Here is a 15,032-nt window from a genome sequence, read left to right on the forward strand (position 1 = left end):
AATTTTTTCCTCACCTATAAATACATCTCTTCACCACTGAAGAAGGTGTTGGTTTTTTTTTCACTCAATTTTCATCTACAAAGGCTTTGTAAACAAGTGTCATCTAAAAAGCTTTCAAAACCAGTGTGTGTTTTTGAAGTTTCTTTGTAAGAAATTATCTAGACTTCAAGCCTTCACAACACAAGGAAATCTTCCAATTTATACTCGAAGATTCAAGCATCATCAAGTTAAGATTTCACGAGTTGGAGAACATCATCAATTCTTTCCAACCCTCAACTCTGAAGAAGACGTTGATAGAGGCAGAGTAAACTCAAGGAGTTGAAAAACCTACACAAGTAGCTGTCCGGCTTAGTGATCAAGGAAGCTAGCTTGTTTAGTTTGTACTAGGAGTGATAGTGAAAACTCTTCCACAAGTTGTGGAAAAAGAGTGGAGTAGGCTTAATTAATAGCCGAACCACTATAAAAATCCATGTCTCACTCTCTCCTTACTTTTGTTTATCTATCTATCTGGCATTGCATTCATATTTCTTTAAAATGATCGCACCTTTGCCGAACTAATTCTAAGCCCACATACAGGACCCCCGCCCCCAGAGGTAGCCGCAGAATTAGCCCACACGCACAACTAATTCCCTCACACCGCCGCATCCCGTCAGACGACAAAGCTAAGCCCCCGGCCCTGAGGCATTCCTATTATTATTTGCATTATGTCAAGATAATATTTCATCAATTATTATTATGTGTTTATTTACTTAGAATATGAGGGTGGGGAGATTGTAGAAGGGGAAATTTTTGGACACTTGAACGCCCCAGGCATGGAGCATGGATGCGTTTATGAAATGTTCTATTTTGCCCTTTGTTATGCGTTTATTAATCCTCATTGATTAACTATACATCTTATCTTCCATTTTTAAATTTTTATTTCTATGCTAGCCCTCTTTCATTTTATATCATCTGGAACAATATTATCTACACAGTATAATTTATTTAAGAGACACCGTTATCTCTCACAAAAATGGATTTTTAAAAAAAGTGAAAAAATAATAATTTCTTAACTCTTAGAAAAGGAACAAAATAAGAAAAATTATTTATTAATTAATTTCATACTTAATATTTTATAAGCCTTTATTACTTTTGATGTCTTTCAATGATTTAAAAATAAATAAATAAATTATGTGATAAAAATCTTATTCAAATTTGACATAAGGATAATTTAGGCTTTTGAATTTTTTTTTAAAAGATAATTTAAAGATAATACATTTTTACTTAGTAAAAGTAGCTATTATTTAGATCATGATAGTTATCTACATACTTCAATTCCTTCTTATAAATAGGGGAATACTAAAACAATAAATTCATTCCAATCTTTTCTTATTCTTATTCTTCTTTGGTAAAATGGCATCTTTACTCACTAGTTTCGTGGCACTTGCTCTCACTATATTATCTTACAATTTACCTTTTTATGATGCTTTACAAGTTACATATGATAATCGCGCCTTAAAAATTAATGGTCAGAGAAAACTCATCATTTCTGGTTCCATTCACTATCCTCGTAGCACAACTCAAGTATTTCTCAATTTTGTTACATATTCTATTAAAATAATTTTTTTAAATATTTTTTTTTATATGGTTAATATCTTAAATTTGTTTATTTATATAGATGTGGCCCTCTTTGATCAAAAAGGCAAAAGATGGTGGCCTCAACACTATAGAAACTTATGTTTTTTGGAATGCTCATGAACCTAATTACCGAGAGGTTGAAATTGGAATATATTAATATTTTTTATTAATTAATTTGGAAATATGTGTTTATATATAATTTATTTTTAATTTTTACTTAATATTACAGTATGATTTTTCGGGAAATAAAGATTTGATACAGTTTCTCAAGGCAGTAAAAAATGAAGGGCTTTATACTATGCTAAGAATAGGTCCACACGTTTGTGCAGAATGGAATTTTGGGTAAATGTTAATCTTGATATTTTTTTCATAAACATTATAAATCTTTAGGAGGTTTTAAAGTCCGGTAATGTATTAAATTTCAGAGGATTTCCTGTGTGGTTATACAACATGCCAAACACAACTTTCAGAACCAACAATGCAGTATTCATGGTATTATTATTATTGTTGTTGTTGTTATTATTATTTTATATTATATTATTATTGCATTTCAAATTTTTAAAAATTGATTTTTTTTGCTCAGAGGGAGATGGGAATCTTCACAAAGAAAATTGTAGACATGGTAAAAGGAGAGAAACTTTTTGCTAGTCAAGGGGGAAATATTATCCTTGCCCAGGTAATGTTGCAATTTTCTGATTTTTTTTTAATTTTTAATCTTTTTTTTTTTTTAATTTTCACCTCAAACTTAAATATTTATTATTATAATTTTTTTTTTTTAAAAAAAATAGATTGAAAATGAGTATGGGAATATTATATCGCACTACGGAGAAGAAGGAAAGAAATATATAAATTGGTGTGCGGATTTTGCTCTTTCTCTGAATATTGGAGTGTCTTGGATCATGTGTCAAGAGGATGATGCTCCCAAAACTATGGTAATTTTTTATTTTTTAAATTATTTTTATATTTTTTGGTAATATAATTATATATATTTAGTTTAATTTCCTTGGTAAAAAATGCAGATTAATACCTGCAATGGATTTTATTGTGATCAATTCTGGCCTAAGAACAATAACCCTAAATTTTGGACTGAAAACTGGAGTGGCTGGTTAGTATGCTTTAATTTTATTTTGTTTATTTATGTAATTAATTGAAAATTTAATTACACTTATAATTTTGATTGAAAAATATGTAAGGTTTAAGAACTGGGGTGATGGAGACCCTCACAGACCTGCCGAAGATCTTGCATTTGCTGTTGCTCGTTTTTTCCAATATGGTGGATCTCTACAAAACTATTACATGGTATGGTGTAATATGTATTGTTAGGCATAAACATTTGTCTATTATTACTTCTCCGCTTCTCCAAATTAACCTACTTTCTCATCTTTTAGTACCATGGTGGAACAAATTTCGGAAGGACATCGGGTGGACCATACATTGCTACAACATATGACTACAATGCTCCCCTCGATGAATATGGTAAAGTTCTAATTACCAAACTTTAATATGATCTTATTCTGATCTATTGATACTAATGCAATTGTGGAAATGATTTAGGCAATGTGAACCAACCAAAGTGGGGGCATCTCAAGGAACTCCATAACCTTTTATATTCATTGGAGGATGTACTTTTGTATGGCAATGCAACCAACACAGATTATGGAAGGATGATGTCGGTAAGTGCTATAATTCATTATAATTGATAATTCTCCAATACCAATTTAAATTATTTTTGTTCAATTTTCAATCAATCTAATGACTTCATTCTATATTATATTTTTCAGTCAACAGTGTATGAATACAATGGGAAAAGGGTATGCTTCTTAGGAAATGCAAACGACAAAGATGACATATCCATCACCTTTGAAGGCAAGAATTACATCACTCCTGCATGGTCTGTCACAATTCTCCCTGACTGCAAAACCGAAGTTTATAATACAGCCCGGGTGAGTAACTTATTAAAGACATCATCTACATTTACTATAATATTCATGAATGTAACTAATAATTTTATTGACATTTTTTTTGTTGTATGTAGGTTAATGCTCAAACAACTGTGATGGTAAAGAAGCTAAGTGAAGGGGCATTGAAATGGTCATATAGGCCTGAAACTATTATGCATCTCAAGTATGGTCACAAAAATCAAAGCTCAGTATTGATAGATGCTCTTGATGCCAAACAATTGTTCGATCAGAAAGTTGTAACAAATGATACTACTGATTACTTGTGGTACATGACAAGGTATGTATATTTTGCAAATTTTTTTATATTTTTTTTATAGGATTGATCACTAATTGATTAGTATTGTTTTAATTTTTTCAGTTTCAAGATAAATGAAAACAATCCAATTTTGGGTCAAGAGCTTACTCTTGAAGTTAATACCAAAAGCCATGTCCTCCATGCCTTTTTTAACAACAAGCACATAGGTTCTGAGTGGGCTCAAGATGATGGAAAATTTACATTTTCATTTGAAAGGAATGTAAAACTCCGAAAAGATATCAATACAATTTCTTTACTTAGCGAGACTGTCGGACTACCCGTAAGAGTTTTTTCATTACAACCATCAATTTTTTAAATAATCTTTATTTTTATTCTTTTTCCCTAATTCTTCATTGTGTTTTCTTGGTAGAATTATGGACAATATTTTGAAAAGGTAGGACAAGGAGTTATTGGACCAGTTAAGCTAGTTGAACCAAATGGTGAAGGGATGGATTTATCAAAGAACACATGGACATATATGGTCGGACTACATGGAATTAAGAAAGGACTTTTTGAACTTGATGACCACAATAAGTTAACATGGCACGAATCTGACTTCCAAACAGACAGAATGTTCATTTGGTATAAGGTAACTTAATTACATTACATACTCTCCCCACTTTTAACACACAAACTTCGTATGTAACTTTTGTGCTCTTCTTTTTTATCTTGCAGACATTCTTTAAGACCCCAGCTGGTGAAGACTCTGTGGTGTTGGATTTGACAGGAATGGGGAAGGGAGTTGCTTGGGTGAATGGACATAACATTGGTAGATACTGGCCATCCTTCCTTGCCAAAACCGATGGCTGCCCTCAATGTGACTATCGTGGAAATTACGGTGGATCAAAATGTGTAACCGGGTGTGGAAAACCTTCACAAAGATGGTACCATGTTCCACGTTCCTTCCTACGTAAGACAGGGAACAACCAATTGGTTTTGTTCGAAGAGATGGGCGGTCGTCCTCAAGAAGTTAGGGTGCAAACCGTGACAGTAGGAAGCATATATGCCAATGTACGAGAAGGAAACACAATGGAATTGTCTTGCCAAGGAGGAGGCAGAAAGATCTCAAAGATCAACTTTGGTAGCTTTGGTGAACCAATAGGCAGCTTCGGCTCTTTTGAAACAAGCCATTGTGATGCCACAGACACCATACCAGTGATTCAATCGGCTTGTGTGGGGAAGGAGAAGTGCACTCTCCATGTTTCTGAAGCCCTTTTCCCAACCACAACCTGCAAATCCAAAACCAGAAGGCTTGCCATTGAAGCTACTTGTTAGTGTGTTGGCTTAGATTAGATTTTTTTATGTTTAGATTTTAGATTAGATTAGAATTAAGACTAATTCAGTCTTTTTTATCCATATATTTTAATTCAATAATATATGAAAATTATTATTTAGTTAATTCAGCTATCTTGTGCTACTTCCAAATGAGGTCATATAGCATCTCAAGCTTTAAAGAAGGCCATACAACATACCCAACTCTTAAACAATCACTGCATATCATTAAACAATTCAAAAGCTCTAGCAAACATGGACTCCTTAACCATACCAGAAATCATAGTATTCCACGAAGCAATATCACGTTTAGGCAAATTGTGGAACAATTCAATAACAAAATCTAAACTGCCACATTTACTATACAGTCCCATAAGTGCAATCCAAATAGCCCAATTTGATGATCAAAGCGTGAACTTGAAACCCCAATTCTAAATTCTGTGAGCGAATGCAAGCAGTCAACAAAACGACAAAGCCCACGGCTATACTCATTGGGTTCAATACCTGAGCCTCTCATCTCAAAGAAGAGCTCCACGGCTTCAATTTCACGGTTGATTTTTGCAAAACCCGCCGTGTATGATTTTATATCCGGGGAGGAAAGAGAATCAAACAAGACCCAGTTTCAGATATGCGGAAATAAGAGCATTGGACAACTGTGTCCTCTTCAAGCTTGAGAACCATGGCGTGGACGACTCTAGTAAGCCCAACGTCGCCGGAGCGGACGGAGAGCGGAAGAAAATCGGCATAATCGACGGCGTGCTGCTCAGGGTATGGGAGACTGTCGCGGCGGGACGGAGTATAACGGCGGCCATGGAATTGTGAAACGCTTATTGGTTTGGGAGAAGAAGCATGTTGCCCGTTCAACTATGCTTCTTTTACTTCTTACAGGGTTTATCTTCTGATTCTGAAAAAACAGAAAAACAGAAAAAGACAATTCAGAAAGGGTTTATTTATATTTGAGTAAATTATTGATTTGGTCCTTCAATTTTAGGCTTAATATCAATTAAGTAATTATTGTTTTTAGTGTTAATTATATTTTGTCTTTTTTTTTTTTTTTTGAGTGTGTAATTACAATTTTAGCAGATATCTAGATTCAGTCAGTTTCTAGAACTTGTGTACGTTTCATATTCATGACGAGCAGGACCTCAAAAGATGACAAAGCACTCTCTCATAACTTTTAAAATAACACGTTTCTCGGGTCAAAATAAGTATAAGTTGTCAAAAATATATTGAAACAAATGATTTGAGTTGCACTTGCTCCACTACTCCTTGATCTCTAGTTCTCTAGTGCGTGTTGGTTTGATCACTCAACATTTGATTCAAACTTTGTCTAATTATATAAGGTCCAGATTGTGAGCATATTGAACTCTTACAGAGAAGAGTTAGTTATTAATATTTGAGGCGTTATTTGATTATCCAAATATATTATAAGCTCAACAACTCGGTATTATCATAGATCATTGTTAACCATCAGCACCCCAAACATTTGTTGAAAACCCCATTTTTCTTTCTTTTTTAAAAAATAATTAATTTGGGAGGATGACCTATTGAATTGTTGGAAACCTACGAATTGGAAAAATTGTTTAAAATTGGTTAGTTTAGGGACCCAATTGTTGATTTTTTAGGTTCAGTGGCCTAATTGCATTATCGTGTGCAATTCGATGGCCTATTTGACCCTTATTCTATAAATAAATAGTAAATACTTTTTCCTCATAATAGACGTTAGGGCTGTTACGAACCAAACATAAACGAACGGAGGTTGTTCGTGTTCGTTTATTAAGGTTTTTGGAGTGTTCGTATTCGTATTCGTATTCATTTGTTAAGGTTTTTGAAAATCCTGTTCGTGTTCGTTTGTTAAGCGTTCATTACTATTTGCTAGCGTTCGCGAACACGTTCACTAACGTGTTCGTTAACATTAATGAACACGTTCGTTAACATTAACGAACATGTTTGTTAACAAGCATATTCACGAACATGTTCATTAATGTTTGCGAAAGAGAATACAAACAAATATCAAACGAACACTAAACAAGCTTGTTCGTGAACATTATTAAACGAACACAAACGAGCTTGTTCACGATCTCTTAGCAAACGAGCTTACAACTGTTCAAACTCTGTTCCTTTATTTACCGAGCTCTAAATTTTGTTTGTTAATGTTCGTTTACCTTAATAAACGAACATAAATGAACGCTTACTGAACACAAACATGAGTAGTTTACCGAAAGCTCTGTTCGCTAACAGCCCTAAGAGTAGTGGTATACAGGATGGTGATGTTGGTAGCCGTTACCATCATATTACCGATATAGGACAAAGTAGCGGTACTAGTGACAACTACTACAATGTCGAAATATTTAAATTAGTGACGCAATGTAAAAATACGATTAATATTTTATGTATTTGTGACCTGTTTATGAATTGAACCAAAAGTGACTTGTTTACCTATTTATTGTTAAAGTAGCGGATATCAGGTTATTTAAAAAAATATTTTAATAAAATTAAGTAAATAAATAAAGTTACAGATATTTGTTAAAATAAATAAATAAAATTACCAAAAAAAAATTTGGTTAAAAATAAATAAATAAGCCTTCGTCTACCGAAGAAAGCTTTTGTCTCCTGCCGACACAAGAGGCTAAAGTCATTGGTTTGGGAGGCAAGTAGTTCTGTAAAGCAAACACACCTCGACTTGGCAATGAAGACTACACAAAGTTGTTTCAAGATGCATATCAGTACTTGTCAGAAATCCCACCTACCGGAATACTGGGCATTGTTAGAGCATTTCCAACCATTTACACCAAAACACCAAATTTCTATACTAAACACCAAGAACATCTCCAACCCTTAATTATATTTCATATTTTATTAATTATAATTTAATGAAATTGCCACAAATATTTTCACAGAGACTCTCAATTTCATTTTTTTGAAAACAAATTTCATTAATTATATTAATTATAATTACCAATTATTGTGGCAATTACCATAATAATTTCATTAATTATATTTGTGACAACCCAAAATTTAATTTTATAAATCCGGTTTGAAGAAATTCCAAAATACCAAATTTTCACTCCATAAAAATTTTTGTGATTAAATTGGTGTTTGAATAAATTATTTTGAGCCACTTTTAAATAAATTCAACACCGGGACTTATTTTAAATCTAAAATCCTAAATTTTCGGGTACATTGCGTACCAAGTTTTGAACTGAGAAACCTATCTGACTGAAACCGGGAGAATTCTGAGAAGCCTAAATCAAATGTTTATCTAGAAATCATTTTGGGAAAATTCCTTTTTCAACCCCAAACTATTTTAAATAACAATTCTAGCCTTGGGTTCATGGAGCATGGTGGACCACAAGCTATCCAAAACCTTTTCTTGAGTCATCTTTTAGCCATTCTATTTTACTCTTTTGCCATCCACCAATCATGGGAGATCCTCTTAGGATTTTGAACCCATATAAAAGGAGTAGTAATCTCATGTTTTCTCCTGATTCCCAACTTTGTCTGCCGAAACGATAGCTCTTCTAGACCAAAGAGAAATCATAGTAAGTTTCCATTCATTTCAGCCTCCCTTATATCCTTCTTTCTCCGAGAACTTAGTAGCAAGATTGTTGTTGGATTATTTGAAATCATAGTTATATGTCTTGCACGAGATTGCATGATTAGTCGCATTAGATTGCTTATGAGTTATATGTCTTGCACGAGATTGCATGATTAGTAGCATGAGATTGCTTATGAGCTATATGTCTTGCACGAGACTGCATGATTAGTATTTAATAGCATGAGTTTGCTTTATGAGTTATTTGATAGCATGAGATTGCTTATGAGTTGTATGATAACATGAGCTAGTTTTTGCGTTATATGAGGAAGCGTGAGATTGTTTAGTACTTGAGAAAGCTTTAGATTTGTTTACAAGTTTTGAGACTGTGATGTGATGTTCGTTGTATAAGCATGCATATTCGTTATTAGGTTGCAAACATCTAGATGTTATTGCCAAAGTATGATTTGAGTGATTAAGTTGTTAATCTAAGAATGAGAAACTGTTGTTTTCCAAAAGTATATACTGTATTACTTTACAAGGTTGAGTGGCGTTATACTTAGCTTCGTGCTAACGGATTTGTTTTCTACTTGTTGTATGTTAACCCCTTTCAGGTGGGCCCATCCAGTTCGTAAGAAAGAGAGCATGAGTTAAACTAGTTTAGCTTAGATAGCTTTGTAGTCTAAACTCTTATGTTATTTTGGATTTGTAGTTGACTACCTTCTTTTGTTGGTGTTGAACACCGGGGCTTGTTTCCCCAAGTTTGGATGTAGTACTTTTGAGTTTGACTCTTTTTAGATCCCTTTTGTAACCTGTGCAGTCACCGTGGGCCGTGATTGTGGCGGTGACATCTCTTTATGTTTATTTAGTTGTTTTAATCCGCTGCTTTAGTTTATCTTTAATAGTTTTAGTTTGTTAAATTAAGTTTAAGAAAAGTGGGGTGTTACAATATTAATATAATATTTGTTCTCTTCCAATATTTAAATACATTACCATAAAATTATCATAATAATTACACGAAAGAAAAAATAAAAATAAAAATTTATCAGGACAATTACCATTAATGAAATTAGGAAATTATATTAACAATTAATTAGTATTAAGTTAAGTATAATTTATTTTCTGTGTATAATATTATACATTTAGTATAAAAAAATATATATGTATATAGATTACCATAATAATTACATCGAAAAAGGTGAGAATATATAATTATTAGGCAATAATATTAATAATTAATTATTAAGGAAAGTATAATTTATTTTGTACTAATAATGTACGCGCGCGCTCGTGCACACACACACTTTTAGGCAAATTGTCGAACAATTTAATAACAAAAATTAAAGAAGTCCATGCAAGTTTTTAGAAAAAAATTGAACACAATAAAAATTCAAACTTCAGATTGTTGAACATCAATAATTGGTGTAGGATCTTGGCCTAATGAAGTAAATTCATCATTAGTCATGTTCATGATATCTTTTGTAATCTCATTTATGACAATAGTTCTTAGCGCGTTATGAACAGGTTTGTGTAAATGGGTTCGTGTAAACGGGTTATCATTATAATATTAACGGGTTAAATGGGTTCTTAATATGTTTAACGGGTTGACCTGTTAAGACACGAAACATAACGGGCCCTTAACGAGTCAACCCGTTAACAACCCGGGATACATTAAGGCGAAACACTAACCTGTTATTTTTGTGTCGTGTCCAACAAGAATTTTACCAGCTAAAAAAATAATAATACAATATTTGTAAAGTTATTTATAATTGTACCATTATAGAAATACATACAAAAATTATTAATACCACAATAACCTAAATTATTTCCAATAATGTAAAAACATAATTAAAAGATTGAGTCTTGTTTTAAATAATCAAAAGAAGATTAATTGAAAAAAAAAAACTTAACATTGATTTGTTTTTAAAAAATTCAAGAAAAATGATTTACAAAATTTTTTATTTGTAATCTTTGATGTTCAACTTTGAATACTATGTATATAGTTTGCCTAATTAATTGTTCAAAGTTCATAGTTAAATTTTAGGGGAAATCGCACTTTTGGTCCCCCAATTAGTACCCCATATGCAATGTGATCCTCACTTTCTAATTTGGACAAAATTGGCCCCTCAATTATTCCACCGTTAGTCAATTTAGTCCTTCTGTGAGTTAATCCGTTTAACACCATTCATAGAAGGACTAAATTGACTAACGGGGGAATAATTGAGGGACCAATTCTGTCCAAATTTGGAAGTGAGGATCACATTGCATTTTGGGCACTAATTGAGGGACCAAAAGTGCGATTTCCCCTAAATACATTATAACATATTTATAGTATATGTTAAACAATTATGCCAAGTTTAATTGTGATGGGGTTCGAACCTAAGACCATCTTTATAAAAATCAATGAGTAAGTTAAGAATAATAAATAGTTAACAAAACATTCTGTTACTAAAGTTTCAATTGATTGAGTGCAGAGTTATTTAGAAAAAGTAAATGATATAATAGGTGGTAAATTAGAAAAATAAGAAAATCAAAATAATCTGAATCATTCATTTTCATCAAATAATTGGACAGCTATTTTTTAGTTCCCATTATAGGTATAACTTTATTAGTTCTTATTAATTAGTATACTAGATACTAGACAGATATACAAGTTACTAGGGTTCAACTTTTGAAAATTAAGGTAGTACTCCAGTATTTTGTTACATTACTTTGTGGAAAATACTATGTCAACTCTCAAATCCTACTCTCAATTTCTACTCTCATTCTCAAATTTTTTTTATGGGAACAATTTTCTAAGGACCTCCATAATAAAAATAACCTATCATGGACTCGGGTTGGACTCCATATGAGAGGTTGTGAGTTCGAGACTTAATGGAGGCGTTATTGGCCCTTTGTGTTTCAGTAAGTTGAGAAAGTAGTTATGAACAGATACTACATTATAATAGAGTCAGTAGCATTAAAAAAAAAAGTGAAAATATGCATAGAACTCTTACTTTAAAGAGCCAACTCAGCCACGCAGCCGTATTAATATCAACAAGTTGCATGAACCAATTGCAAGAGAATTATGGGCGAAGACTTTAGTAGAATATAAGTCGTCGATGAGAGGAATGAATAGTGAATACTTCTGTCACATAACTCACATTCTACGATGCAAGCTAGCTTGATGTAAACTAATTGACAAAAACTTTCATATCAAATTATATTTTAAATAATGATGTAATTTCATCAAATTGATGGATAGTAAAGTCAATTAATTAATTAATTCTTATCAACATATTTTTAGTTAAGCTCGTGATACAAGGGTCATTTTAATACAATTTACTTATCTTAAGAGTAAGGTTAACTAGTACACATTATCGAGTAATGATTACAAATTTCTTTTGTTAATCAAAAGAATAAAGTCAATTATTAATTTATAAATTATTTTTACGTTACAATTTACATCATCACCATTTAAAGTAAGACTTGGTGTAAACAATGTGTGCAACGTAGCACTCCACTTTTGTTACAGTTACCATATGCCCATTGCGTAAATAGTCTAATGCCAATATGTATTTTTAAATTAATGTAATTGAATTTATCAAAGAATCATCGGGCATATATCCTGATGCATATCAATGCTAGATTATCAAATTTTTCAATATGCATATCAGATTGTGAATGATTTGATAAGAGACTCTTGGTCCAATGGTCCCATATATCACTTTACTATAGGCAGTTCGTTTATTAATTAATATATATATATATATATATATATATATATATATATATATATATATATATATATATATATATATATATCCTATCATTAAGTATTCTCATCATGTAACAAACCCTAATTATATGCAAAATCAGTATTGCAAAAATCGCGCTTAGGTGTTAGGGGCCGCCCAGCCGCGGCGAGGAAGGCTGGAATCGGCCTCCTCCGCGGCCAGGCGATTAGGCGATTGGCTGAATCGGTGTTTTTTTTTTTTTTTTTTTTTTTGTAAAGTGTAGAAACTTTGTCAAGGCATCACTTTCGACTCGATTATCCGTTTTGGATAAAAGAAAATTTTCAAATCGCGTATTTTTTCTCAAATTTTGTAAGCGGTTTGCCCCACTAATTTCTAAAAAAAAAATGCTTCTTTTACTCGTTATTTCAATTTTTTATATATTTAGATAGTTTCAATAATATTTATAGAGCCAACTCAACCACGCAGCCGTATTAATATCAAAAAGTTGCAAGAGAATTATGGGCGAAGACTTGAGTAGAATATAAGTCGTCGATGAGAGGAATGAATAGTGAATATATACTTCGGTCGCATTCTACGCTACAAGCTAGCTTGAATTAAACTAATTGACCAAAACTTTCATATGAAATTATATTTTAAATAATAATGATGTAATTTCATCAAATTGATGGATAGTAAATCAATTAATTCTTATAAGCACATTCTTAGTTAAGCTCGTGATACAAGGGTCATCTTAATACAATTTACTTATTTTAGGAGTAAGGTTTAACTAGTATACACTATTGAGTAATGATTACAAATTTCTCTCATTAATCAAAAGAATAAAGTCAATTAATTTATAAACTATTTTTACGTTACACTTTACATCACCATTTAAAATAGGACGTGGTGTAAACAATGTGTGGAACGTAGCACTCCACTTTTGTTACAGTTACCATATGCCCATTGTGTAAATAGTCTAATGCCAATATGTATTTTTAAATTAATATTTTTAAATTTATCAAACTATCATCTGGTATATATCCTGACGCATATTAATTAATACCAGATTATCAAATTTTTCATAAAAGTAATATTTCAAAACTGCATATCAGATTGTGAATGATTTGATAAAAGACTATTTGGACCAATGGTCCCATATATTAAAAGGTTGAACCCCAACCCTAAGGGCCCTCCACACCCCGGCCCGACAGAGCATTTGGGAGGATCAATGGTCCCCATATATAACTTTACTATAGGCAGTTCGTTTATTAACAAAAAAAACCTAAATCCTATCATTAAGTATTTTCATCATGCAACAAACCTAATTATATGCAAAATCAGTGTTGCAAAAATCGCGCCTAGGTGCTAGCGCGCCCAGTCGCGGCAAGGAAGGTCAGGTCGGCCTCCTCCGCGCCGGGCGGTTAGGCGGCCGGCTAGACCACCTAGCCGACTGAATCGGCGTTTTTTTTTTTTGTTTTTTTTTTTTTTTTTTTTTGTTGTAAAGTGTAGAAACTTTGTCAAGGCATAACTTTGAATCGGTTATCCATTTTAGATAAAAAATAAAATAAAATAAATTTCAAATCGCATATTTTTTCTAAAATTTCGTAGGCGGTTTGCCCCACCAATTTCAAAAAAAAATGCTTCTTTTGTTCTTAACTTTAATATTTTTTATATATTTAGATGGTTTCAATAATATTTTGAACAATTTTACAATCACTTATATAAATAGTTTGTAAGAAAAAACTAGAGGAACCTTATGTTTTATTAATGAATTTTTATAATTTTTAGTTTAATTTTTTTAAAAAAATTAAAATTAAAAATCGGGCGCCTAGGCATCCTAGGTGTGCCTAGGCGCTAGGCGTCCCCTTGACGCTTAGGGACGACTAACATATTTTGCTACATTGTTTAAAACTAAGCAAGATAACTTGAAAACAACAAAATATATTCTTAATAAGTTGTAAAATATAAATAACTAAAATTACTTCACACGTCTTCGACCATTGACCACTTCAAACTTCTACTCCGGGCAAAATAACCATGGGGTCAAGCAACTGCATCTTAGTTGCCACTTGCCATCCTTAAAGTGCACTCTTTAATGTTTGTAGTTACTACGATCCCTTCTACTCGGGTAAATAACAAGGGCATCAAGCGCCTCAACAAATCACAAAGGTGGAATTTGTCACAAGATATAAAAGCAAGGAAGAACTTTATTAGTGGTTGTATATAATAAGGGTAACCTCTCAAATGAAGGGCTCTTGTGTGCGCAATAAACAAAATTCTAGCCTCTCTACAATTAATCTTACCCACAAAACAGGAAATTCAATCGACCCCTAGGCCTTCATATCTCGGCCCGCATGAATATTAGAAGAGTAAATCACAGGGACTCAACCGCTCATGAAATAGGAGAATCGGAACATGTAACCGACCACATTGAGTGAAACTTTTACATTATGACGGTTAAAGCTCGATCATGTGTCATTATCGACAATTCAACACCACAAACCCCTAAGCTGTCCGTGCTAACATCTTCAATTAATATAAATATTACTTCATTATAAACCTGCATTATAAAGGATCCATTTATTTGGCGTTAAAGCAAAACTCCAGCCTCCTATGCACAAATTGTATTCAATAAA

General features: G+C 32.4%; 1 protein-coding gene across 1 annotated transcript; it reads left to right on the forward strand.

Annotated features, from left to right (window-relative positions):
• Window positions 1-1,392: 1,392 nt before the first annotated feature.
• On the forward strand, window positions 1,393-5,163 carry LOC109148397 (beta-galactosidase 15-like). The gene is made up of 15 exons (XM_019296202.1): window positions 1,393-1,563; window positions 1,658-1,753; window positions 1,847-1,959; window positions 2,043-2,109; window positions 2,201-2,293; window positions 2,406-2,549; window positions 2,637-2,722; window positions 2,811-2,916; window positions 3,006-3,093; window positions 3,172-3,290; window positions 3,399-3,560; window positions 3,653-3,855; window positions 3,937-4,153; window positions 4,244-4,462; window positions 4,549-5,163. Exons 1-15 carry the CDS (start codon window positions 1,393-1,395, stop codon window positions 5,146-5,148), a joined length of 2,484 nt encoding a protein of 827 aa, XP_019151747.1. The 3' UTR covers window positions 5,149-5,163.
• Window positions 5,164-15,032: the final 9,869 nt, after the last annotated feature.

Source organism: Ipomoea nil, unplaced genomic scaffold, assembly GCF_001879475.1.
Source record: "Ipomoea nil cultivar Tokyo-kokei standard unplaced genomic scaffold, Asagao_1.1 scaffold2084, whole genome shotgun sequence".
Classification (NCBI taxonomy): Eukaryota; Viridiplantae; Streptophyta; class Magnoliopsida; order Solanales; family Convolvulaceae; genus Ipomoea; species Ipomoea nil.